Source organism: Cryptomeria japonica, chromosome 6 (genome assembly GCF_030272615.1).
Source record: "Cryptomeria japonica chromosome 6, Sugi_1.0, whole genome shotgun sequence".
Lineage (NCBI taxonomy): Eukaryota > Viridiplantae > Streptophyta > Pinopsida > Cupressales > Cupressaceae > Cryptomeria > Cryptomeria japonica.
In genome coordinates this window covers 533,466,142-533,493,910 of record NC_081410.1, presented here as the reverse complement: position 1 = coordinate 533,493,910, position 27,769 = coordinate 533,466,142, and the positions used below count along the sequence as shown (strand labels likewise).

Below are 27,769 nucleotides of genomic sequence, written 5' to 3'. Positions count from 1 at the left end.
GCCAAGAAGTTGTTTAGGGGGTCGACATGGCGGTGATTGGTGACTTCACATCTCTTTATTATTTGATATTTTGATGTTATATGGAGATAACACGTATCGGGAGACGTGTGAATTTTATTTAATTAATAAATTAAAGGTACATTAAAATAACATGTTTAATTAAATAATATAAAGTGTACCTACCCTTGTCTTCTAGAAGGTGATTGTGACGTGTTATGTAATGAATAAATAGAAGAGGGGAAACACATGTTGGGCATTAGTTGGTCATGTTATCTCTTGTTGGAGTTGTGGAGCCACAGGTTGTCCGCAGAAAGATCCTAGGGAACGATACCTCCCTTTGATCAGCATAACTGAGGAGGTGGAAGACCCTCTGAAGGGTTGCGAAGAGAGTGGAGAGCATTCAGCTTTTCACATTGAGCTTAAGGAGACTTTTCATATCAGTTCATGGTAGTTGCTTCAGACTTTCAGATTTGTGAGTTTGCTTGTATGTTGGTGAATGCATTCCTTGAATGTCAATGGACAGCCATTTCTCTTGAGGCCAATAGGCGATTTCCATAATTATCTGTGGAGGCAAATCGAAGTATATAGTGCTCTGTCATTATATCAGTTGCAGAACTTTATTCCCATGATTTTGTTCATACCATCTCCTATGTGCATCGATTTTGACATGTGATGATTGGAAAATTAATAGGAGGAGAAGGTGATATCATTTGGACAATTTGCAAGGCATTTTGGTGTCTATTTGGATTATATTCTGAGTCTGATCTGAGGCAGGTTCGTGGGCTTTAGACCCTTGATTTGGGTTATTAGTGCATGTGTTAGCTTGGCGGCCCCCTTGTTGAGTAAGGCGCTTTCATTTGGAAGAGAGTTCGATCAGCTTGGAGTAGCAATTGAGACTCTTGTTTGCAGATTTCACTTGGTCCTCAGACCTTCCATTAACAGCAGCAGGGATGGCACATGTTTGGGTTCGACCTTGCACATTAGAGCCACTATCTTGGTGGATATTGCTTGCATCTTCATCACTACAATTGGGCGACAACAAATCAGGTTCCTAGCATCTCATTTCATTGTTTCAGTTGTAAAAGTGTGAGTCTATATCAGTCCTTAGTTCTCAGAAAATCTGAGACTTAGTCCTTTGTAAAAATCAGTCCATACATTGCTCTTTCGACAGCATATTGTAATGGTTCTTAATAAGGATTGAATTAGTTTGGACTGCATCTTATTTTGGATAGTATTCTGAGGTTGTATGCCAATTATTTTATAAAATGACAGCAAGTAGATGTGTCTGATAATAAATCCTATTTGCCTCTAATACATTGTGGTTGTTCCAAATCATTCCTATGATATTGTACTTTGTTATGACTCATCTTACATGAATAATTTGCCTTAGAATGTCCTTGAAGTCAAACTGAAACTAAGATCAGCAATATTAAACTATGACAGCCAAGTGTTTGATGAAATGTCTAAGTGAAAGGTGTTAGGACTTTATGTCAGAATTTAGCAGGGACATTACAGTGGCAAATATGATGGCCGCTTCTTCAAACATTGGATTCAAGGAGAAGTGTCCAATTTCTGTAACCAAGCTCTTGCTGAACAACTTACCAATACATCAAAAGTGGAATTGGTAATCTTTCCCAAGCGGTGTGCTGCTCATCATACCTTCTCCTCCTATGCCCATTTCTCGTCTTCATCTCATACTATTCTGTAAAAGACATGTCTCTTTGTATGGCAGCACTTAGGGCATTGTACTCATCACGTAGTCTTTTTATTTCATCTCCTTGAGTAGGTTGCTCTTTTTCTATGGGTGATGCCCCTTCCCTTTCCAGAAATTTGGCTCTAAAGGTTCTTGGATTTGGGTTAGCTGAGACCCTATCACCATCAGTGTTGCTCCCTTACCATTTTGAATAAGCCTATCAACAGTGAGCAGCTGATTCGGCTCTTTTATGAGCTGAACCATCTCAACCATGGTGTCCCTCATATTAGCCTGAAACTCTTTGCTCTTCCTGATGAATTCTCAAGAGTTGTTTTCATCTCTGTCACCCATGGTTGCCTCTTTCTTCTTGTCTCTTTGCTGATACCTCAACCACTTCTCACTCAAGCTCATGAATCTGCATACACACACAGACTGGCAGGATGCCAAGATCTGATACCAATTTTATATCCCTAGGGCACAATTTAAAATAGTTTCGTGTGCAAGATCTAGAGCAGAAACTAAAGTGACTTATTAACTGTGGTTATTAATTGATAAATTTTTTTTCATACAATGCTTACATAACAATCAAACTGATTCATCACATCACCATTTCAGCAATAAAGGAAATTTATAACTATTCTCAGTCAATTTAGAGATCCAACGGATCACTGTGTAGATACTAGATCTTCTTTCAGGGATCCTTGATTTCAGCCTAATACATGAAAAGAACAATTTAAATTGATGTGGGCATACACAGATTTAGAGTAAACTGAGTTTCCTAATGTGCAGATCTAAGTGTCAAAAACAATCTACTCACTATAGGACAGTAGTGATCTAGAGTTACTACTGCTAAGGCTCCTTTCCAGTTGTCAGTGCTGGAATCTCTATGCAAATAAGTTCGTCCAATCAGATCTGCTAGTCACGCTGGTTATACGATACTGTCAAGAGACACCCAAATTGGTGTGAGGATGTGATAGGCCTTAATCCATGGACTGTCCTTGATGCAGCGCAGAATCAGAAGCTGTGTATTGATCTGCAGAAAATAAAAACAATAATCAGGAACAAGAGAAAACTCAGCTGCAGCTTTTCACGAATTAAAAATAGACCTGTCATTTTATTTCCTCAGTCATGAACAGAAAATACAACTCAGCAACCAATAGGTCACACTCCAGGGTGTGGACCTCTGTTATTTTATTTCTTCCACTCTACTCTCAACCTTGACCTCCTTTAAACCCAGACTCCAACTTAAATAAAAAGATTTCCTACTGTCCTACCAAATAAAGCACCCAGCCAGCGAGGCCTTGCCAACCTGGCCATACACTAAAACAGCGGTTACAAAATCATCATGCAGCAGAGAAAACTGAAACAACAATACAAAATATAGAAGCCCAAAAATAGCACATTCCTTAACTCCACCTCAGAACATGGATAAGGAAAGTAATGGAAGATGCTCCGCATCAGTCCTCCTGCTCTATCTATGATGATTCCTGTATGTTATGATCAAACTGCATCTCTTAGGATATAGTGCCTGAGAAAAATGATGATTGGAGGAAGGTTTGTCTAAGACATGAAGTTGCAGTCCTGGGGATTTCATCCCAGTACAGTAGATAATGTGTGCAAACAACAATCTCCCCATGTAAGTCCATGAGCTGCCTTTGATGGATCTTTAGGCACAGGGTTTTGGACTGGAACAACTATACTATAGAATGATGGGCAGTAGTTTTCCAGAGTCGCATCAGCTTACAATCGAATTAGCTATGCTCAGGCAAGGGTGGCTCCTACCTATCTGTTCCAAACTGAGGTTTTTCTCCCAGTTGTGAGTGTAATCTGCACTTCTGCAAATTTGGAGTCGAAAGCATGTCATCCTCAAAAGAGTGTGATTGCACTCACCTTTATACCTATTAGGTGGCACCAAAAACAAAACTTTGGCAAACAGGTTGGCCCAGAAGGAAAACATATTATTATTTATTAAAAATATTCAATAATATTATTATTAAAATATTTAATAGCATTATTATTAAAATGTTAATAATATTATTATTATATTAGTGTTGAGAAACACGTTTATAATTAAAACAAATATCTTCACGATAAAGTGCATTGGGGACATGGTGAATTCTAAAGTCTGAGTGCTATTTAGTGTGCTTAATGCAAAATTTATACGCATTTTAGTCTCTAATGTTCAATAGTCATGAGGTAAAACGTGCTATTGTTGGATACCAGCAATACACCAAAACTTGTAAACTTCATGTTTAAAATTTCATTTCAAAATGTTTAATTAACCAGCATGATAGTCTAACATTAAATTTAGAATTGAATTTTGAATTTCTTATTTGAAAATGAGCCACCAAATCAGTCTAATTTTTGTACCATTTAGCTTTGAAGGAAAAGAAGAAGGCATAAGTCTCAAATCCAAATGTGACTTAATGTCATACGAGCAAAATTTTTAATACATTCCAATGCTTTGACTTTGTAGGCTAAGAATAAGTGCCTGATAATATAACAATCGGTATGCAAAACTGAAAACATCATGTATTGAAATTTGTGAACATTTGTTTTTGATAGAAGAGCCATAATGATAAAATCAATAGAATCTGCATAATTTATCTTTGAAATGCATAGGAAGGAAGGAGCCTTGTGGGTTTCAGGCTAAAAGTCTCAAATCAAGTGTGATTTAATGCAATTCGTGCAAAATAATTTATCTAATATAGTAGTTGTGGTTTAAGATGTTAAAACTTAAGATTGATTGCTTTTTTCATGCACATAAATTTGTTTAAATATTTTTGGCAATTTAGTTTTCCATTTTCTGGTTATAAAATGTGGCATTGAATTTGTTTCAAATTTGTGCAATTAAGTTTGCATAAACAGACCAGAGAATAATCCATGTTCTTTGGAAGCTAAAAAATATCAAGGCTGACAGTGAGTGAGTGATTTGTAGAAAATTTAAAATGCACTTAAAGGGCAAAGTTAAGTGCTTTCTTGCAAGATACCAACATTTCACTTCAAAATTGAAATGTTGTCTAAAATCTGTTTCATAATTTTCATTAAATAGCATGAAATTTTGGTATCAGCATGTGCAAATTTCAAAATTGAGTGTCTTAGTATTGTTTTTAATGCAAATTTTGCATGTATTTTTGTCCTTGGAACCTGAAAGGCTAGTATTTGAGTGCTCTCTTACCAGCATTTAAACTGAAAATGATACGTTCATGTATATTAATTTGTTTGAAATTTTTTCATTAAATAACATGACAGTGTAGTGTTCAGCTTGATAATATAATACATATGCAAATCTCAAATCTTAGTGTGATTTGGTGCAACTCCTACAAAACTCTTCATTTCAGTTCATAGACTAGAGACACTAAGACGGAATGCTTTCTTTCACAAAATTGAAAACAAAAATTATAAATTTCATTTAAAAAAATTCATTGAGAAAAATGTTTCATTACATAGGATGAGTGTGATTTAGTGACTTGTGAAATTTTGTTTACATTTTAGTGCCTGGAACACGAGAGACTACAATTAAGAGCTATTCTGTATGAAACAAACAATTTAAACTGAAAATTTATAAGCTTCATGTATTGAAACTGATTGTCATTTAAAATATGCTTTATTAAATAGCATGAAAATATAATGTTTGGATAAATATGAATGTAAACTCCATATAGAAAGTGCAAATCATAGTGTCATGTTCCTGGAAAAAGCAAATTGCTTGAATATATATGTTTCCTCTGGAATTTGGAATACATGCAGGGTAATCCTATTTCATCTGAAATTTGGAATATGTGCACATAAATCTGTAATAGCTTACAGATTTACAGATTTTGAGACTCTTTTGTTGATCTTCTTGCAATTATCATTTGAATTGAAATATGACACGGTGTATCCACAGAAATTCCTCCTATTCCTACCCTTACGGCAGTTGACTCTTCATCTATTGCATCAAACATCAAATACCATGCAGAGTTTACACCACATTTCTCCCCTTTTAAATTTGAGTTACCGCAAGCTTATGTCGCAACTGCGGAAAGTGTACGAGACAGTCTTATTCAAGGGTGGAATGAGACACAGAAACACTATGAGGGGTGTAATCCTAAGCAGACTTATTATTTATCAATGGAGTTTTTACAGGTACAGCTGTTGCCTCTTATTCCTGCCTTTGCTTCAAATTTTCTTATGTATATTTAATGATATTACTGAAATTTTATTTGCATTTTCGTGAGGAGGCTGTAGGTTTAATGTATTGCCCATGACATTATGAGTGGTAATTGTGATTAAATTTCCTGCCACAATAATGTTGGCAATAGTCATTGCGTTATAGAAGAGTGCAGATTAGTATTTGCAAGTATACAGTGTGCATTTTATGCTTTATGGTAAGTTTGGGACTTGTATCTCTAAATCACTATTATTTGTCTTTGATCAGGGCAGGGCATTGTTGAATGCCATTGGTAATTTAGAGCTGACTGATGCCTATGCAGAGGCTTTAAGCAAGCTGGGATCTGACTTGGAAGCTATAGCTGAGCAGGTATTTGTCATTTCACTGCTTGAGAATTCGTTTTTGGAATTTGAAAGATATCTGCCCAAAAATGTGCGTGAACCACTGTACTTCTTATACATTTGTTTTTGGTGTCAAGTTCTTAGATGTAGACAAGTTTAACTTGTGATGAAGTCATCTCATTGGTTTGCCCTGCTTTCAAGAGATAACAGTCAAGGAAGGGAAGTTGGATGAGTGTTATAAGGAGGTTCTGTAGTATGCTGTTAGGTTGTGTGAGCTGACAATGTAAGGCTGCTTGCTGGTTTCTCTAAGTGGGCACTTGCAAGAGGCATCATATGACAAATTAGCTTTTCAGCTGTTGGAGTAAGTCTTTCTGCTTTGGTGAAAGGAATTCAAATATCTGTGAATTCAGTTGTATGCCCAAGGGTCTTGTTCCCTTTGGCTATGCATACGTGCATGTGGTATATATCTCTGAAGCCTAGAAGCCTTGGGTGTACAAGATAAGTTTTGCCAAAGGAGGGGCTGCACACAAGATTTTCATGTCACAGTGGTTGATAAGTGTGGCACAACTCTGATTATTAGAAAATCTGAACTCTTATATATAGCAGCAATGCGATTATGTGAGGAGTTGATTAACAAATAAGGTTGGACTTTTAGTTGGCAGTATTTTTCTTGTGATTATTTAATCTGTAAGTTCATAATCCACAAGAAATTTGTTGTGACATGTCATTTTTGATTCTTGATTTCCCACCGTGATCAGTAAATATCACCTGGGATTTTGGCATCTCATGAACTACTTTTTGGGTTTGGTGTCCCATACTTTCAGCTACTTTGAGCCCAAAAAGGTAAGGCTTGTTTTTTGGATGGTTTAGAAAGGAAATTAGTACTGTGTTTTAAGTGTAAGTTTAGTGCCAAAGTGAGGACTTACATCCTAAATTGATTAGTATTTAAGACTTTGAGTACATAACTGGTAAATGGAACTTTGCTCTCTGCTCCTGTTTACTCTGCTTTGATGACAGTCTGTCAGGTGGTTGGAGTTGCATGCTCTTTAAACTTTTAATGGACATATTAGGCTCCGATGTCAGTTTCAGCAAGAAAGTGTTAAGTGACTTAATAACCTTCAACTGAGAAGATTCCTCAGTTGCAGTCTGAATTTTGTTGGCTTGAGAACTTAGTTTTTCCATAAAATGATGTGTGATAGCTGTGAGTTTTTCTAGTTGAATAATGAGGAAATTTGAAACTATGAGAAAATTTCACATGCACTCCTGTTGAAATAGTGATGCTGCTTGGCCAAAGTTTGCCAACTCTGCCCTTAAGTGAAGGACTGAGAATTGAAATCTCCTCCTATAATTTGAATTGAGAATTTGTGTTTTGCGGCCACAATGAGTGAGAGCCAGGCTAGGAAGAGGAAGGGATTTTGAGAGTATTTCTTTCCTAAAAGTTTTTTGTCTGGGCCTTTCTTTATGTTTCTGTCAATAGACAGTATTGATTACAAAATGATATTCTTGTGCTTTTCATCTTGAATTCTTGGAAAAATAAAATAGTAAAGAGGAAGTTTGAGCAGTAGGAAGATATTGATTGGTACCTAAATTTTGCTGGAATAGTGTATTTAAGTTTGTTTTTCCACTTAATTTTCATGATGCATGGTGTGATGAGGCTCTAGAGGCCATGTGTCTACCATCCAAGTTTTTTACAGCTAAGTGCATTTCCTGAAGAGGAGAAAAGGAGAGTAGCAGATTTAGATTTGAAGTTTTGTATGATTGATTTCATAATATGCAGAAAGGACAGTTATCTATTATGGTTTTTACTTCTCTTCTTTACAGACTGTTATTCTTAAACCTGGGTGGATAATTAAGCCCAAGAGGCTCCGCATGGGGTAGATGCATTTGATAATTATCCATGCTATCAAGAGTTACTGAGTTCCGTGATCAGAGAAAAGTTAAAAAAACGTAAATGGCTATAATATGGGATCAGCTTTTGTCTATCCTTTAGGTCATGCATTTGAGGATTAAAGTATCAAGGCATTATGACAATGTGTATATGCTAATTCTTTTCATTTTCACCATATAGTTGGTTGTAGTTGGCATAAAATGCATATTGTTATGTTTGATATCTGGCAACGTAATAATTATTTGTATTAAGTGGGTTGTCACTCTCGGGTAGTTATGTGTCTGTTGGTTGACGGTTTTGTTCCTCTCGGCAACTGTCGGGTCCTTTAAATATGTTGTGTATCGCCAAGGAAGGGAGATTGGTATAGTTAGATAAATTGTAATCCTTTCCCGACCATCTTTGGTCTTCCTCTTTGTAATAATTTCATGTGCGAATAAAGATATATTTTACCGCTGTCTATTATGCATTGTCATTTTACCACTGTTTGGTATGCATTGTTGTTTGTATTATTATTTCCGGTATTTAATTTATCAAATATAGCAGTAAACATTTTGGCGTTTTTGCCGATTTGAACTTGAAGATCTCAAAGTACCTGAGAATGGCAATATACATGGTGGAGTAACAGGCTGATCATTTGAGTAGCAGGTACTAGTAACGAAAAGTGACAATGAGGAAGAAATGTTGGAATATCCGTTGACGCAAGACTTGGTAAACTTGTGGGAAGTTTCGGTCGATCAATATGTGTAGAGGGAAGCTCGGGAGAGAGCAGTCCTTGAGAGCATAGTATGCGACAAACACTCAGTAAACCATGCAATCTTTGATCTTCTTGGGAGAATTCCAAGGCCGTTGGCACAAAATTTGATTGAATTGCAAGACTAGTGGGAGGAAAGGAACAAATGTAGTTGGCATAAAACACATATTGTTATGCTTGATAATTTTGTTTACTTGACAGTGTATTAATTAATTGTATTAAGTGGGTTGTCACTCTCGGGTAGTTATGTGTCAGCTGGTTGACGGTTGTGTACCTCTCGGCAACTGTCGAGTTCTTTAAACATGTCGTGTACTGCCAAGGAAGTAGTACGGTATAGTCGGATCTATTGTAATCCTTGGCCAACCATCTTTGGTCTTCTTCTCTGTAATAATTGCATGTGCGAATAAATATATATTTTATTGTCGTGTTTGGTATGCCTTGTCATGTACATTATTATTTTTTGTATTTAATTTACCAGTTGTAGCAGTAAACATTTTGGCGCTATTGACTTAAAAGAAATCGAGTCAGCCTTGAGTGATTCATGCCCATAGACCCCATTAAAAGTGAGAAGAGGCCATAGGGTGGTCAAGACCAAGCGATTAGGTGATCCACTGACCCTTGGTCGGAGGGAGCACAGAGACGAGTCGGAGCTTGGAAGGACTCAGAGTGTTGGGACGCTGGAGGTGGACGTGTAGAGGATGCGCTTATGTCTAAGAGTGCAAAGAAAGCACTGGAATGTAGCGGTCAGAACAATTCACCGGAGTGTTGGGGACACTGAAGGTGGACGTGTAGAAGACGCCTGCGTGGCCGAGAGTGCAGGGAAAACACCAGAACGTAGCGGTCGAAACAGTCTACCCAGGTCTGACACACAAGGCGAATACACATAGTACCTTCCAACTGAAAACAATGGTGAACACCCAGGAGAAGCAGAAACTACTGAAGTTCACGAGGGATGGATCAAAGGACCTCGTACGACATTGTAAGACCTGCATAACAATATGGGAGGTGAGTGGCCAAGATGACAAGGACTATTGGCTGAAGGCATTTCCTGCCTCCCTTCGGGAGATCGCCATTGACTGGTACACGAACCTCGACTCCCAGTACAAGACGAGATGGAGTGATTTGAAGAAGGCGTTCCAGGAGGAATTCAAACTCTTGAGGGATGACAACGAGATTGTGGCTGAAATCTATAATACCAAGCAAGGGAAAAATGAGAATGTATACGCTTACAACCGTAGGCTCAAGGAGCTGCTGAACAAGATGGAGAACCAGCTAGCTAACAGGTTGAAGAAGAGATGGTTCACCGAGGGATTGATACCCTCGCTGCGTAAGAAGATGAAATTAGTGCCTCTGTCCTTGTACGTTGATGCTTACAATTGGACGATGGACATCGAGAGTGAAAACAAAACCTTCTCTGGAGAGAAGAGGAAGACCGAAGATGATGAGAGCACCGAAGGTAGCAACGATGAAGAATCCAAAACCGTAGGAGCCCTTCGACTGAAGGCTGAGAAAGGAACCAACAAAGAAGGTAATGAACTATGGTGTATTGAGTGCAAAGGTGAGGGGTACATGAAAGGTAATTGTCCTGGAAATATGTTTTGTGAGATTTGCCAAGTGCTGGGGCATTCAATCAAGGAGTGCCTGTACAATTTGAAGATGAGAAGTACACAAGTTCTCTTCACACAAGGAGAGTCCAGCCCATCGAGATCACAAAACCGTAGGAGCCCTTCGACTGAAGGCTGATCATTGCCAAGTGCTGGGGCATTCAATCAAGGAGTGCCTGTATAATTTGAAGATGAGAAGTACACAAGTTCTCTTCACACAAGGAGAGTCCAGCCCATCAAGATCACAAAATGTATCGCCAAGCGGTTATGGAAATCAACGAGGGCGAAACCAAATACAATATGACTCCAAAGGATGTCCTATCATACAGTGCCGACAATGTAGTGAATGGGTACACATTGCGAGAGATTGCCAGAACAAGAAAGACAACATACAATTATTGTGCAAATGGTGTGGACAAGGTGACCATGAAGACACCAACTGTCCAAAGCAGAAAGGGGTAAATATGTTGGACGTCAAAGAGCCAGATGAGGAGGTACTCACAATCATGAGGTTACAAAGCAAAAAAATAGTGTACCCTGATCCCCATACAGAGAAGGAAAGACTCCGAGAGGCAAAGGCGGATGTTGAATGGGCGATGGCGGAGGAGCGAAGGGCCTCACATGATGCCACCAGTACTACACCACGATCGAAGTTCGAAAAAACTATCATAAAATAAATTTTGCAAGCTACCGTACCAGTACAAGTATCAGACCTTCTGTAGACTATGCCACAATTGAAAATGGCCCTCACAAATGTAGTTGGCGACAATATCATCGGCCAGGAATGCCTTGAGCTGGCGGCAAAATCACCTGGCACATCTGTCATGGACTAGCCAACGGCAAAAGTAAAACCATCTGGCACATTGGCTGCGGACCCCATGCTGCTCAGTGTTAGTATTGGCTGGAAGCCAGCTGTAGTAGAAATGGAGATCATGGGACAGAAGTTGACCAATACCATCGTGGACAACAACTCTGGAGTAAATGTATTGCCAGAAGAAACATGGAGGGGTCTGGGCAAACCAACTCTCTGGCCACCAACATTCCAACTTGTAGGTGCCGACCAACATGGTATCAAATCCTTGGGAACACTTATGGCACAAAAAGTTGTTATCGGCACCCAACATTTCTTTCTCGACTTCATCGTCATTCCATTGGAGAAAAAGGCCTATGATGCCCTCCTCGGAAGAGGTTGGCTAAGCATGGCGAAGGCAAATCATAACTGGAAGAAGAACACACTCTCCATCGAGAGTGAAGGGCATAAATATGTGATTGACTTAAGGAAGCATGCGGTGAGTGAAGAACTGGCATCCTTCGACTCAAAGTCTGAGGGTGGCGAGTTTGGTACGGAGGAAAGGAGGAAAGGCTTGGAACCCAACTATGAAGGGGTGCTCGAACTAGAGGATTTCTCTGAAGACGAGACGAGTTCCCTGAATGGACTATTCCTTGGGCAAATGGAGGACTATTAGGTATTTTCACCGGCATGTAATTTTTTGGAAGCTACAACCCTTGGTAAAGAGCAACCGATGAAAGTATTTAAAGTTATGGATGATACATCCGGTAGTACAGAGATGGAAAGTGGAAAGGAAAAGCCCACGAAGGAAGAACAAAGGCAATACGAACAAGGCACTCAGAAGGAATTACAAGTTGTCAAGTACCAGAGCACATCAAAGGCCATTCAAAGCCAAGTACACAGCCAAGTAGCAGGGAAAAATCAAAGTTGGTCCAGAAAAGGAGCACCATACACATCTCCCCAGTCCATACGAGCAGCAAAACGTAGCGAAAGTCCGTACACATTCGTACAAGAGGAAAGTGATCCATACACACCCATACGACAAGGGGAAAGTGACTCGTACAAACCTGTACGTAAGGAAGATAACATTTTGACGGAGGCAAAACTGAGCAAAGGGGGAGGACAATTGTACGAAACCGTACATGTCGATGCAAGGAGGAGATTAAAAGTCAGTACGGAAGACATCCGTACACGAGAAATCCATATGGTGGGTGAAACAAACCATACAAAGGCAAGAAGAGGAGTTCGTACGAAGTTCGAAGGAGTCTGTATGGAGCTAAGAAACAATTTTGGCGAAGTCCATACGGAATTGCCAGACAAATTTAGAGAAATCCGAAAATCCGTACAAGAAATTGGATGGAATTCGTACGAAGGAGGAATCACACCAGAAAAGGCACATGGAAGATTCGTATGGCTAGTTTGGTCAACCCATCGTGCAAAAATTTGAAGCCGAGGTGATTCCGTACGGCTGGAAGGATTGGATGGAAGGTAGAGAGGAGGCAATACTGTACGAAGAGTAGAGGCGGTCCGTACATAGTCCATACCATACACCGTATGGCTTTGAGGCAGAAATTGTAGAAAAATAATCACCGAAGAGGAAGTTGGGAGTCGTACATGGAGGTGCCACCTAGGCCGTGCATGATACTCTCACTGGACACTATTGTTTGATTTACATCCAAGCTCAAAGTCTTAGAGTGCACATACAAATTGGTAGAATTTTGTTGCATTGCCAAAAGATAAAAATCACAATAGACCCTTTCAAGTATTTATAGGAGAGGAACCTTGAGAAAAAGGTGGGAGGATCCTAACTAACTTGAGAAATTCTCTCAACCACCATGACTTTTTCAACTACAGTCCTAATTGAACTCAATTTGTAGTTGCTTTACATGTAATTACAAAAGTGCAAGTGATGAGTTAACTTGCAATTACAAAGTTTTTTTTTTTACATGTAACTTGTTAAAACAAAATTACAAATGCATAATTGAAATTATTCTATGTCCGAAGACACAACTCTAACTACATCATTCTTTGTTTTGAAAATCTTCATGTTGCTACAAGATGTTTGACACTTTGTGATATTCAGGATTGGTGAAGACATCTCGAACCGGAACAAGAACTTGCATCCTTAATGATCTTTGTGTCTTTGGCCAACGAACTTCAATCTTATCTTCTTGCTTGGGGTAGTACCGGCTTTTCAGGAGGGAAGTTCTTTGCAAGGCTGAAGTAAGAAGCCTATCTCTGTCTTGAAAGCATTCTATGATCTCAATCATTCACATTATTTATCCATCTCCTTGCGTGGCTCCATCATGTTGTTGTTCTTTCTCCAATCTTAGAATCTGCTTGCAAAATAAGGCCCATGCCTTAATTTATTGATTTGGTAGGCCGTGTGTGCAAACAAGACTGACATGGGTGAAACAAGGGACTGCAAAAGTGGGGTCAAAACTCAATTTCGGGTTTTGAAGACTGCATTACATGTGTGGAAAAACAAGAGCATTGACTTGCAATTGTGGAGGACGAACATGCAACTTCATATGTGAAATGGGAAAACACAAGTTTGCACTTGTAATTGCATGCTAGAGACTCATTTTCAAGTGTTTTTGTGTGCATTTTGGACCAATTTCGGGCTTTGGAAGGCTGACTGCAAGTGAAGACACAACTGCAATTGGGTTTTAAAATTCCGACTGCATGAAGACTTTAAATGGGAAAAATGGATGAAGGTGTGAAATGAATGGATGAAATGGTGGGAAAGGGATTTGACATGAGGGGAAAATGGAAAGAATGATTTTGACTGGTAATGGAAAACTTTATGTGACAAGGAAAGACACATTTTCAGCTTGACCACTTTGGAAGAGGGAAAAAACTTCAATTTGTAATCAGATTTGTAAATCCCGAAATCAAATGAACGAGTCTCATTGCAATTCTTCAACATTTGTAAATTTTGTAAAAAGAAGATTAACTCTTTTTACCTAAGGGGGAAGGTCAACATTACCACAGTTACTTGTAATCGGGTTTTAAAAATCCGAATACAAGTAAATAGGAAAAATGAAAGAGGGGAAAATATTGCCCATTTACAACTTGCATTCAAAGAACTTATCCATTTGGGAAGATCACTTAGAAACTCGAATTCTTGCTTGGTCAAATGCCCTAGACCAAAACAAATGAGCTTGGGAAGAACCGAAATGGTCCATAAATAGAAGATGAAAGAAAAACGTCGAAACCCTTCTTACATCCAAAACAAACTCGGATTCAAACTTCTTGCACCAAAAATGACATGCAAAAGGAGGATAAAAAGGCGTTCAAACTCTACGCAAGAGAGAGTAAGAGACACGCCCAACAATGGAGGTTAAAAATGTGGCAAAGAGAACCACCACGTGCTGCAAAAATGCAGAAGAAAAGGGCAAATACGTGGCCCGACAACCAACAAAAGTGGAACAAAAACGCCCCACTCTTCCTTTCCTCAACGCAAGACTCCCACAAAAACGGATTCAAAGGAAGAAATCCACAAAAATCGTGCCCTTGGAATGAAGAATGCAAGTCGAGTTCTTCATTTGCAAATGCAAGTGAATAATGCCTTCAAAAAGATGTAATCGGGTTTTAGAAACCCCTTTACAAGTTTTAATAACTTCACTTTTTTCACTTCTAAAGCAAATTCGGGTTTTAGGGAAGAAATGACAAAAAAAAGAGAGCAAAAGACTTGTAATAGGGAAATAAAATCCCTATTACAACTTAAAAGAAATAAAAACATAAAAACTTGTAATAGGGAAATAAAAATCCCATTACAAGTTAGACACAAGACATAAAAGACTTAAAAACTTAAAAAGACTCGTAATAGGGAAATAAAATCCCTATTACAACTTAAAAGCACAAAGTAGGAACTTTTATGAGAAGTTACAAGTTCTCATTAAACTTGTAATTTTAAATTCACTTGCAATTTGTCTAAAAAGTTCCTACAACAACTTAAAAGACAAAAAGAGAAAAGGGAAAATAAAAAGCAAGTTACAAGTTACAAGTTTTTTAAAAAGTTCACTTGTAATTGCTAGAAAAAACCCTTACAACACTAAAACAAAAGAAAACTCTTAACCTGCAAAAGAAGAAAAATTTCCCACTCGCAGTCGAGGAAAAAACCCGAATTTGAAGGAAAAACATAGCAAATGAACTCGAAACGCGATGAAATTCGAAACTCGGATCGAGGATGAACCAAAGAACAGTCCAGTTCAACAAGAAGCAATTTTTTGCCTTGGGAAATGTGCCTTAAGATTAAAATCTTCAACTTGCAGTGACACTCTGAAACCCGAAATTGCACAAAAAGCTAGGAAAATGAAGGTCAAAACTTACCAAAATTTGGACAATGATGGAAAAGACACCCCCCAATTATTTGACACTAACAAATGTGAGTTTTGCACCTCGTAAAACGTGCCTTGGAGACAAAACTGATGCATTTGCAGCAAAAAATTGTAGTGGTTGTCACATTTTTGAAAATTCAAAAATGAGGACAACATAGTGGTAAACAACAAAGAGCAGTGTTGGTAGAAAATACTACATCGATACGAAGAAAGGACCCGTAGGGAGGAAGAAGAATGAGATACTTGCAGACGTTGTACCCTCAACAATTCATGCCCCTACAACCAAATAAAGACCGACGTACCAGAGACACTCAAAAGAGGAGGGGGAGGGATTAGTAAGGAGATCTCTCCGCTTGAGAGAGCAAAGTGAGAAGAGGGAATTGTTGAAGGTTTGGAGAGTCTAGCAAGGATCGGGGTGTTAGCCGAAGCTGTAGTCAGGAGAGAGAAATACTATGTACGTGGAGTGAGCTGTAAGAGGTTGACAAAAACCTGCCACTCGAATGATGAAGTAAGCGAAGATCTTGTTGAACAGTCAAGTAACCAAACCGTACACTCTGCTTCAAGTAAAGACTTCGAGTTAAAGACAGCTCCATCAGCTCGTTCGTACAATTGGCACACGATGAAGGGGAAGAAAGGAACCTCTAGAATGAAGCCGCCAAAATTTTTGAAACCAATTTGCACTGTATCGGGAACTTGTTCCTTGCCGAGGAATCGAGAATAGGGGGCTTGAGCCAAAGACTTTGTGGAGGAGAGAGTATAGAAACGAAGAAGGTGGCCAAGGTGTAGAAGATGCAAAAGGTGGACGTGTAGAGAGCTTGCGCATGGCCGAGAGTGCAAGAGAGGCATAGGAACATAGATGAGGGCGAGATGGTCCAATCTGGTTGAATACACACGGTACCTTCCGAGTGAAATAATGATGAACACCTAGGAGAAGCAAAAGCTCCCTAAATTCATAGTTGACGGATTGGAAGATCCTGTACGCCATTGTAAGACTTGCATAACAATCTGGGAGACGAATGGTCAAGACGATCATGATTATTGGTTGAAGGCATTTCTTGCCATGCTACAGGGAATTGCCATCGACTGGTATACAAAACTGACAAATCAACACATGATGTCATGGAATGAACTGAAGAAGGCATTTGAGGAAGAGTTTAAATTGTTGAGAGATGACAATGAAATTGTTGTAGAAATTTACAACACTAGGCATGGGAAAAACGAGAATGTACAAGAATACAATTGTAGGCTCAAGGAACTACTGAACAAAATGGAGAACCAACCAGCCGATGAGTTGAAGAAGAGGTGGTTCATCGAGGGATTGATCCCCTCACTACGCAAGAAGATGAAAGTAGTGCTTTCATTCTCGTATGCCGATGCTTACAATCGGGGGATGGACAATGAGAGCGAAAACAAAACATCCTCCTAAGCGAAGAGGAAGATTGACGATGACGAGAGCACCGGCGACAATAATGATGAAGAATCCAAAACTGTTCGGGCCCTTCGACGGGATATGTTGAGAATGATGAAAAAATTGAAGGCTGAGAAAGGAACCAATAAAGAAAGTAATGAACTATGGTGTACTGAGTGCAAAATTGAGGGGCACATGAAAGGTAATTGTCCTAAAATGATGTTTTGTGAGATTTTCTAGGTGATAGGTCATTCAATAAAGGAGTGTCCATGTAATTTGAAGATTAGAAGTATGCAAGTACTCTTCACATAGGGAGAGTCTAGCCCATTGAAACCACAAAATGTATCGCTTGGCGGTTATGGAAATCAACGAGACATCCTATCAGACAATGCCAACAATGTACTGAATGGGGACACTTTGCTAGAGACTGCCAAAATAAGAAAGACAACATACAATTATTGTGCAAATGGTGTGGATTGAGGAGTCATGAAGACATCGACTGCCTGATGCAAAAGGGTATTAATATGCTAGATGTGGCAGAACAAGATGAGGTAGTTCTGGCAATCACAAGAGCACAAATGAAGAAGGTGGTGTACTTGGACCCATGTATGGAGAAGGAACAACTCTGAGAAACCAAAGTAGAAGTTGAACAAGTGTTGGCAAAGGAACGGATTTCTTCCAATGGAACTACAAGAACCTCATTGCAAGAGTCAAAGAAGAAGATAGTTAGTCAGGTGCTACAAACAACCATACCCATCAAGGTGACATACCTTATTCAAACTATGCTGCAACTAAGAGTGGCAATTACCAACATGATCAGTGATGACACAGTTAGCCAAAGACAATGTAAACCACAAGAGGAATTGACAGGGAAACTACCATGGGAAGGGAATGAGGCCAGTGATCCAATGTTTGTTGACAATGAGCATCGAGAGGAAGTCGGCGGTCGTCAAGATGGAAATACTGGGAAGAGGTTGACAAACATCATCATCGATGGAGGCTCGGAAGTAAATGTACTACCAAAAGATACTTGGAAATGCCTTTGAAGACTAATGCTCTGGCTGCTGACCTTCCACTTGGTAGGTGCCAACTAGCACAACATCAAGCTGTTGGGAACATTGATGGCACAAAAAGTAATGATTTGGACACAACAATTTTTATTGGACCTCGTAGTCATCATGATGTAGAAGGTGTATCACACACTCGTCGGGAGGTGATGGTCGATTATGGCCAAGGCGAATCATAATTGGAAGCGGAACACTCTTTATCGAGAGTGATGGGAGGAAGTATGTCACTGACCTGAGGAACCATGCAATGAGTGGAGATTTGGGACGGAGGGAGGAAGGAAAGGCATGGAACCAAACGATGAAGGGGTGCTCAAGTTGGAGGACTGTTCTGAAGATGAAACAAGTTCTCTGAGTGGATTGTTTCACTGGCAGATGGAAGACTATGAAGTCTTCAACCTTGATTGCAAGATGCTACAGATCGATGAAATTGAGGAAGTTCAAAGTCTATACATAGGCCAAGTTCGAACATTATGTATGGGGACAAGCTCAAGGGAACTATATGGGGTTAGGCCATATGAGAAGGTGAAGAAAAGTTGGAGGAAGTTGTATTGGAGTGGAGGTGAGTTGTATGGATGAGGGAAGGGAAGACCGTACGTGAGCAACATCTGAATGCTGTACGAGGGGAAACTGTATGAGTTGAAATTGTATGCCACATACGTCCGTAGGGTAACTTGCAGTTCGTATGCACGTGACAAGTTGTCTAGAGAAAGAAAGTGGCTGTATAGAGAATGGCCATACGAGATGGGTGAGAAATTGTCAAGACCATATAGGGAAGAAGTGTCATGACCGTATGGGAACATTAAACCATACGAGGAGCAAATTGGAAGGCCGTGCGACAAGAATAGAAGAAAACCGTATGTGAAGAGGATGTCGTACGAACAAGAAAGGAGCATGTTGTATGGAGGGGGAGAGACTAAGTAGTACAGAAGAGTACACATGTCGTACATGACACTATGAAGGTCGTACATGGAACCAACTTACACGTAGTACGAACACGAAAGACCGTACATAAACATCATACACACATCATACAGACAAAAGAGGAGGATGCATAAGTTGATGTCGTACACGAGTTTACAGTGGAGAAGTTACACCCATATGGAGTAGAGTACAAGCCGAACGGTGTGGAGTTGTACTCGAATTGATAGACACCATATGGAAACACTAAATCATACTTGGAAAATCAATCAAGGTAGTCAAGCCCATACATAAGGTTTTAGACAATACACTATTTATATCAGATTGTACATGATGTGTATTAGGCCGTACGTGAAGTGAGGGGAGCCGTACGTGGTCATGCTGTACATGAAGGGAAAAAAGATCTTCATCAACAATGTTTTTGGCGTCTCAAAAAATTAGAAAATTGATGTGCGTCATGGAGTTCTATGTGCTGAAGTTTCAATTCCCTAGGGCCCTACGAGGGGCGTTGCCCCTTGACCCCGTTGGGGCCGCTGCTCCTAGACCCCTGCAAGGGGTACTACCCCTTGAACTCGTTGGAGACGTTGCCCCCAAACGCCCATTTTATTTGGCAAGTACATGAGAAGTTGGGGTTGTCCAGTCCAAGTCATTGTCTACACTCTTGTCATTAGTCTTTGTGAATGTTACTTGATCGTTTAGAAGACAACTTTTTCTTTTTTGGGGATGATGTAGTTGGCATAAAATGCTTATTGTTATGTTTGATATCTGGCAATGTAAGTATTATTTGTATTAAGTGGGTTGTCACTCTCGGACAATTATGTGTCAGTTGGTTGACAGTTGTGTTCCTCTTGGCAATCGTCGTGTCCTTTAAATATGTTTTGTACTGCCAAGGAAGGGAGGATGGTATAGTCAGATCAGTTGTAATCCTTGCTCGACCATCTTTGGTCTACCTCTTTGTAATAATTTCATGTGTGAATAAAGATATATTTTACTGCTGTGTCTGGTATGCATTGTCATTTGTATTATTATCTCCTATATTTAATTTATTAGATATGGTAGTAAACATTGGTTCAGTTTGCCAACTTCTGGTACAAGAGACTATGCATGGGAAAATGTGTTTTTCCTATACTTATCTTTTGAATTCATGATTAAAGTGGGTTATCTAGTGGTTCTGAGTAATATTCTCCTCATTTTTCAAGAGTATTTGCTCTTAGTAAAGTGACAGATTTTGGGTTTAAAGTGTGTTTGAGCAAAGGAAGTATGGACGTAATTGGTAAACAAGAAGTTTACCAATAGTAATTTTCTATTATTTGGAGCTTGGTTCAATTTTTTCCCTCTTGGCTAAAGTAAGGCTTGAATGAATAAGGATGCTCTTTTTTTTTTCTGGTGAGCCATTTGGTTTTCCATTAATTGTGGGTCTGGGGTTCCTTAAGTGCAGGAAGATGTAGCAAAAGACAAAAGATCTTGGATGCAGCCTCTGTATTGATGTTTTTGAAGATGTGATCTGCAACAAATTACCCATGCTTCATTCCACTCGTATGTGATTATTTTGCTAAAAAGGAACATATTGGTTCACCATTCAAGAATGAATAGTCAGCATAGAAAGGCAAGATGTACTGAAACTAGCAAAATTATTATCTTGCAATTTTGGAATTGATGCACAATGTTTAAACTGTCTATTCAACAAGGACGTACTGGTTAGAATTTCTTGTTGGGTATTTCTTACCCAGAACAGGTAAGAGAGTATTAACCCCAATAAATAGACTGAAATTCCTCTCGTTTTAGGCTTTCTACAAGATATCAATGCGCGAGTTGTGCACCATCCATGTAGGGCTCATAAAATCAATCTAAGGCTTACACAACACACATACAATAAACACAAAATTACTAGGAAAAATATTAAGAAAACCAAAAGGCAACTGTAATATGCACTTAACAATTTTTTAGGGCGTTCCATATATAAAAACCCCAAAAAGGGAATGGATAAAAGGAGAAGAAGAACCTTCCAAATTTGTTTGCAATTAAAGATACGAAAGAAAGGAAATCCACAATACTTGCCACAAAATCAAAACCATATTTACATAGCAATAGCTGTTCTTAAATATATTTATGATGGTGCTAATAAACTAAATACTTTCTTTAATCTTACTCGAATTTTACATTGGAGACCATTAAATTATGGTATTTTTAGGAATATGAAAATATAAACTAATTTAGCTTTGGAAATCCTCAATACTTCTCACAAAATCAAATCCATTTTTACATGGCAATAGCTGTGCTCAAATATATTTATGATGGTGCTAATAAACTAAATGTTTTTTTTAATCTTACTCAAGTTTAACATTCAAGACCATTAAACTTATGACATTTTTAGGAATCATGAAAATACATACTAAATGAGCTTTGGAAATCCACAATACTTCCTAGAAAATCAAAACCATATCTACATGGCAATAACTGTGCTCAAATATATTTAAGATGGTGCTAATAAACTAAATATTTCCTTTAGTCTTACTCAAATTTAACATCTAAGACCTTTAAACTTATGATATTTTTAGGAATCATGAAAATATAAACTAAATTAGCTTTGGCCCAGATTAATATATGTTTGTAACTCATCCCATTGAAAGCACAAGTTTCATTTTAAAAAAATGATACTTCAAGAGACAATCTAGTTTGAAGGCTGCTGAAATAAAATGTATTGAAATAAATCTCTCAACAACAATCAATTTCCAAGCAAGATCAAGCTAAAGGTCAAGCTATGTGGGATTGATCAGTAAACACCTCTTGAGCTTCATCTCCACACTCACAAGATCTTTTGCTACCATTTACAATTCCTTAGCGAGCAACTTCTTGTATGCCTGAATCCTTTCTATTTTTTGCAAAGTAGCGAAATGAGGCTTTGCATTGTACTATATGCCTCATTCTGAGCATCTTGTAATTGTTTTCAAAACAGGGCCTAGGGCATCAAATTCACTCTGAGAAATTAAATGCCCTCAATGTTCCGTAATCTTGTAAAGCTGACTTTAGTGCAAACTTTATCAATCTTCGAAACATATTTTCTTAGGACATATAGGTCCTTTTCTATCATCTATGACATTTCAGAAATTTCTTGAATGGTGATGAGTTCGGTGTTTAGACCTTGAAGATTTAGTGTAGGAAAGATGTTTTTTTTAATGGCAGTTTGATTAACAAATCATACTATGATTTATCTGGTTTTCATTTTCCTTATAGTTCATTGAATATGCCTTTAATTTGTATAACTGCCTGAGCCCTGCCTGCTTACTGTCAAAATCTAGCCCTACGTTTATCCACATGGACAATATGTAGATTGTTCAAAGTCTATACTAATGTAGATTCAACTTGGTAGCTTTGTTGATGGCATGGAATATATTTGAAAACACTCCATGGTGGCATAGTATTCAATTGGCAGCTTTCGGTGACACAGAATACAATTTGAAGTACTTGGATTTTGGTTTGATGATATCGACAAAAGGTGGTAGATCTATAGGCATTGCCATTAATGAATTAATAATAACAGTCTATGCTGCACTTAATTTCTTGAGAACTAGGAAGCTTATTGAGGAATCTATTGGCATCATTTTCCCTAATCTCTTATTTGCTCATTTGTCTTGGGTTATGTTATTAGTCCTAGTATTGGTTTGGGTTTGGGGGTCTGGTTTGTGGATTTGGTCAGTTTTTTTTTTGGGTTGGGCTCATTTTGGGTTTGTCCATACAATCTCTCTCTCTCTCTCTCTCTCTCTCTCTATATATATATATATATTTCAGTCGTAATTAAGTTCAAAATATCACATAGCATCATTTTTTATATCATAAACAAAAGCACCATTAAATTAAAAATATTACAATGTCAATTAGTCAAACTCAAATGTCGCGGTACATATTAAAATCAAAAAATATTATTGTCAAAAGCGTCAACCATCAGCCATCACTAATCAAGCATCAATGTTAGATGGGTCTTCAAAAATATCATCATCACCATCCATATTAGAGTAGGTACTGGTATATTAGAAGAATCACGATGGTGCATTGAAATTGGCATTGGCACTAGCAGTGACATCTCATGCTCACTAACTAGCCCATCTTCAAGAACAAGTGCAGCAAGGTGGGAAGTGGAAGCATCGAAGTTAGTGTGTGCTGGCTTAATAACCCACTTTCTTGTGCACCCTTCCTTGTAGCTACTTTGTTTGTGTGAAAGGAGACACAAGTTGGAATGCACATGGACTAAGTCCTTTGCTTTTTAAAGTGCAATCGATTGCAATTACTGAGGGACAGAAGGAGTATTTGCTCCAATTCCTCTTAGATGCAAATGAACTAGTAATCTATTAAGACAAAATTAGAGAGTTAAGATAAAATAAAAAAATGATATAAAACTTGCCATATAATTTTGATCACAAGAGGTTGTAGGTATGTAAATGATTGTCCATGAAAGTAACACCAATTGTGAGCATCAACCTTAAATGTCATGAACAGCATCAATACAAGAGTCATTGGAGCATACAAATCCATGAATTCAATCTTAATTATAGCCTGCATCTGAGGACCAATGAAGAGTCTATGAAGTGTTGCCTTGTAGCCTTGGTTGATTTCAACATCTTTATATGGGACAATTGTTATCAACGTAGAAATGATCTTAACATTACAATATTTGTGATAAAACACAAATGCAAGAAGATGTAGCAGGGTTGTCATTTTGTTCCATCTCTCTTCAATAATTTTGTGTATCTGTTTAAAAGAAAGTTTCTTCAGGATTTTCTTGTTTCTTGTGTATGATGGTCTTTATCTTCTCAATCATTGAGTCAATTCTATCATATCTCTCTCCCAAACAAGGCCTATCCATGTTGGTAATATAGATCATACTAAATATGGGCTTAGTGAAATTGCTACATAAACAATTATAAGTTGAAATAATAATTTACAACATAGCCACATAATTGCTACATAAACAATTATAAGTTGATTTAATAATTTACAATATGGAAAAATAGTAGAGTTGTATTGGAAGTTAACCCAAAAAAACGAGTTACTGAAATAGAAAAACATTACATTTGTCTTTCTCATCTGGTGTAGGTTTTGTCTATACCCTTTTTGTTTTAAAATTGCATGAATGAAGTTTTTCTAAATTAATTTTAAGAAGATTTTCATCAAATTTACGGTTGGAAATCAAGTTTTTTCGGGCATGCGTGGTACAGTATCCAACGTGTATCCACACTGTATCGGATACGTATCTGTTTCGTATATGGGGAAACACGCACCCAGGGAGGGACATAGGAGTTTCTAGCTACTCTAATATATATATATATATATATTAGAAAATAAAATAAGAATTTCAAAACAAAAAACTTGAAATAAACTACGGCTTTTGCAAAAACTGTCCTCTACAATCTTCTTGGCAATAAATGGGTTCTTGCAAATGCATAGGAATAGCAAACCAACCACTTTGGAACCTTCACTGATCAGTCTTCAATTCTATTTGTGCAATGGGAAGCAAAAATGAAAGTTCGGCAAGAATGAATCATATTTTTGTTTTGCATTTATAATAAGGGGAATCACTTTGATTTTGTCTTAAAAATGTCTTGGAATCCATGATTTAGGGTCAGGGGGGAGTTTTTAGGCATGTGGTCAAAGTATGCCAAATTTAAACAAACAAAAAAAACTCAAAAATGAAAAAACTTGATGAGTTTGCTGGCTGGGCATGAAATTCAGCCTGGGTTTGCTCAGGTTCATCCTAGACAGATCCATAGTATAGGAGCAAATCCCTGGATGACCCCCTGCATACTGAATTCGGAACTGCATATGGCTTGGATTGGACTTGAACCAGCAGGTCCACGGGGCTGAACTGGTAGCATAGCTTATTGCTTTTACATAAGGAGACGCCTGGCTTGTTTTTGACAATGCTACACAAAGCATTAGTTGCTCATGTATACATGATTGCAAGGGTTTTAGGCATAAAAATGCCTGTGTTTTGCATAATACTTGATTTACCAGAAATGAAACTAACCCATTTGATTTCTAGATTAGGAAAATTATTAGAGATAACCCACGACAACCTAAGAGTGCAAAAACTGCAAACTATTGTAGCAGTTATTGGGAACCAATCAACTGCAATAGGAGCGCTTCTGAAAAGTAAACTGATTTTGCAAGGACAATGAATATGTATCAGAGGTTCAACCAAGGGTCCTGCCCTTAACTAATTTTTTTTGTGTTTGTCTAGTGACTTGTTTGTCATGGAGGTAGATTTTCTTTTGTGCTGATATTTCTGCAACTTGATTACATTATTGTGTTGTAGCAAGTCAAAGAAAGTTGACTAATTGCACGATACTAATCAATGTTATGTACACAAAAATAAAAAGAATTAAAAACCCATCGTGGTGGTCCATTTTTTTGATCTCATATGGACATTTCTTTATCACTGCCTAAGTCATACGTGCGTTTAACTTTATGATTTTGTTTACAACTGTCTTGTTGTATGCTGATTAATGCTAGTGCAAATTACTGATGACATTTTTCCCCTGTTTAATCTTTTGTGCCTTATTGAAACTTCTTTAACATATCCTATAAGCAACACATTTTCTAGTACCATGTAAAATTCAAAGTGAACTCATATTACATGGTTACATTTTCCCCCTCCGTAGTTTCTCTCGCTATGTCCTCTCTAGCTGTCTCATTTGTTGGCCTGGATTTTCAAACTATCTAGACAATAATAACTTGTGTTTACATTCATTTGATAGCATTTGTTCTTATGGGACATGATAATGGACAAAAGTTCCAATCATTATTCTTGTTTTTGGAAGTTTTTATGTGTATTTCCATTACTCTATTATTTATGTTTCATAAGTTGTTTAATCTTTTCTTCCTGTATTTTTCTTTATTTAGGAGCCAGATGCAGCTCTTGGAAATGGAGGGTTGGGGAGATTGGCTTCATGCTTTCTAGATTCTTTGGCCACCCTTGATTATCCTGCATGGGGTTATGGACTTCGTTACCACTATGGACTATTCCATCAGAATATAACAAAAGATGGTCAGGAGGAAGCAGCTGAAAGCTGGTTGGAGGTAATTTATGTGCAATGGTCATGGTAGTTTAATCATTCACATTCACACTATTCAAGTTGATGGGTTTCCATCAAACATTACATTTCCATCTTAGCAGTCTAATATTACATGGTGGTGGATGCTGTGAGAAATTCCAGATGCATACGCTAGCATGCATTGTTCTTTCAATAGAAAGATTGGTAGATTTTTTTCCTCAATGGTTGGAAATAACGTTCAAATATGAAAATTTTTAAGTGCTTTTTTTGGTGATTGGTTTGCAGATGGGAAATCCTTGGGAAATCGCTAGGCATGACGTCTCATACCCTATTAAATTTTATGGCAAAGTGGAGGATGGCAGTAATGGAACTAGGCGTTGGGTTGGTGGTGAGGATGTTAAGGCTGTTGCATATGATGTCCCAATCCCAGGATATAAGACTAAAACAACACTCAGTCTGCGCCTATGGTCAACTCAAGTTCAAGCAAAAGATTTTGATCTACAAGCTTTTAATGCAGGTGAACACATCAACGCAACACAGGCCCAGGTCAATGCAGCAAAGGTAGGTTTATAGTAATAATCAAATCCAGTAGATCAGTCTATTTTGAGGATAGTGCAAGTTTTCTAATATGATTTTTTCCACTGTTTCTGATGATTAACTTCATTTTAAAGATAAAAACATTTTAATTTCTTATTCTACACCCTATTTGACAGTAGATAGGTGTATTTTGAGTACAGCACAAGTCTATTAATATTGATAGAGATAGGAAGAATTTTCTGAAATGCTGGTTCTCAAAGTTCGTCATAATCAACCATAGTTACCAAGAGATAGGAACAGGAACTGGTACTGGTACTGGTACAGGTACAGGAGATGGTACTTGGAGACATGAAATATAGAAAGCTATTTAAATATTTTTCTTAAAAAAAAATACAAAATGGCTTATACAATTTCAATAAATGTAAAATGCTTTTTTAAAAATATAAAAAACTATTTGAAAGTAGCAGAAATAAATGGCAACATAAGCAAAGATTAATTCTATTGATATTTGATAATCATCATCATGACATAAACAGCTATGTTTAATCCATAATTACCTAGTGGCAACGGATGGGAACTGGGCTGGGAAAGCTATTATTTAAAAGCATGGTAAGGGCCCGTACTTGGAGATGGCTACATTTTTAATCAATTGATAAAAAATCAGTTTATGTAGATATCTAAATCATTTTTATTGTCTCAATTGATAGAAATTCTAATTCAGTATGCATTGACATCTTACTCATTTTATTGTTTCCCTTCTTACTAGTACTTCTTTGGGATTTGATATAATTTTTTTTTGATAGAAAATAAATTCCTGTAGCTTCCTGGAAAAAAATGGAAAATTACAAGTCCTGTTGCACTTCTATTTTTTAAGCTCTCATCAACCAGTTATCGGTGCTTGAGGAAAATAACCATAGTAATTTATCTGATATATCTAAGAAACTTCTCCCAAATTTTAAGGAGAATTTCTAGTGGATGTAGAGATGTGAAGAAACTTCACTGGATGTCTCCTCACATTTGGAGATGTACCCACATGTCTGTGAGACAGGGACACATTTCCGATACGGAATACAAGTACCAGAGATCAGAGAGTCTCCAGTTAACTATGTGATTGGAATATGGCTGGAAAATTATGTAGGAATTATTTAACTTCCAAATAGATAGACCACCATGAGCATCCTTTTTACTGATGGTTTTTATATCGCTTATGGGAGTGACACAATAATT

General features: G+C 37.9%; 1 protein-coding gene across 1 annotated transcript in view; it reads left to right on the top strand.

The window, feature by feature from the left end:
• The window catches only part of LOC131067995 (alpha-1,4 glucan phosphorylase L isozyme, chloroplastic/amyloplastic), a 94,458-nt gene that overhangs the window by 15,658 nt on the left and 51,031 nt on the right, over positions 1-27,769 (top strand). The window contains exons 2-5 of the mRNA XM_058003178.2: positions 5,583-5,821; positions 6,114-6,215; positions 25,854-26,030; positions 26,291-26,566. Coding sequence (XP_057859161.2) covers positions 5,583-5,821; positions 6,114-6,215; positions 25,854-26,030; positions 26,291-26,566 — 794 coding nt within the window. The remainder of the gene's footprint in view (positions 1-5,582; positions 5,822-6,113; positions 6,216-25,853; positions 26,031-26,290; positions 26,567-27,769) is intronic.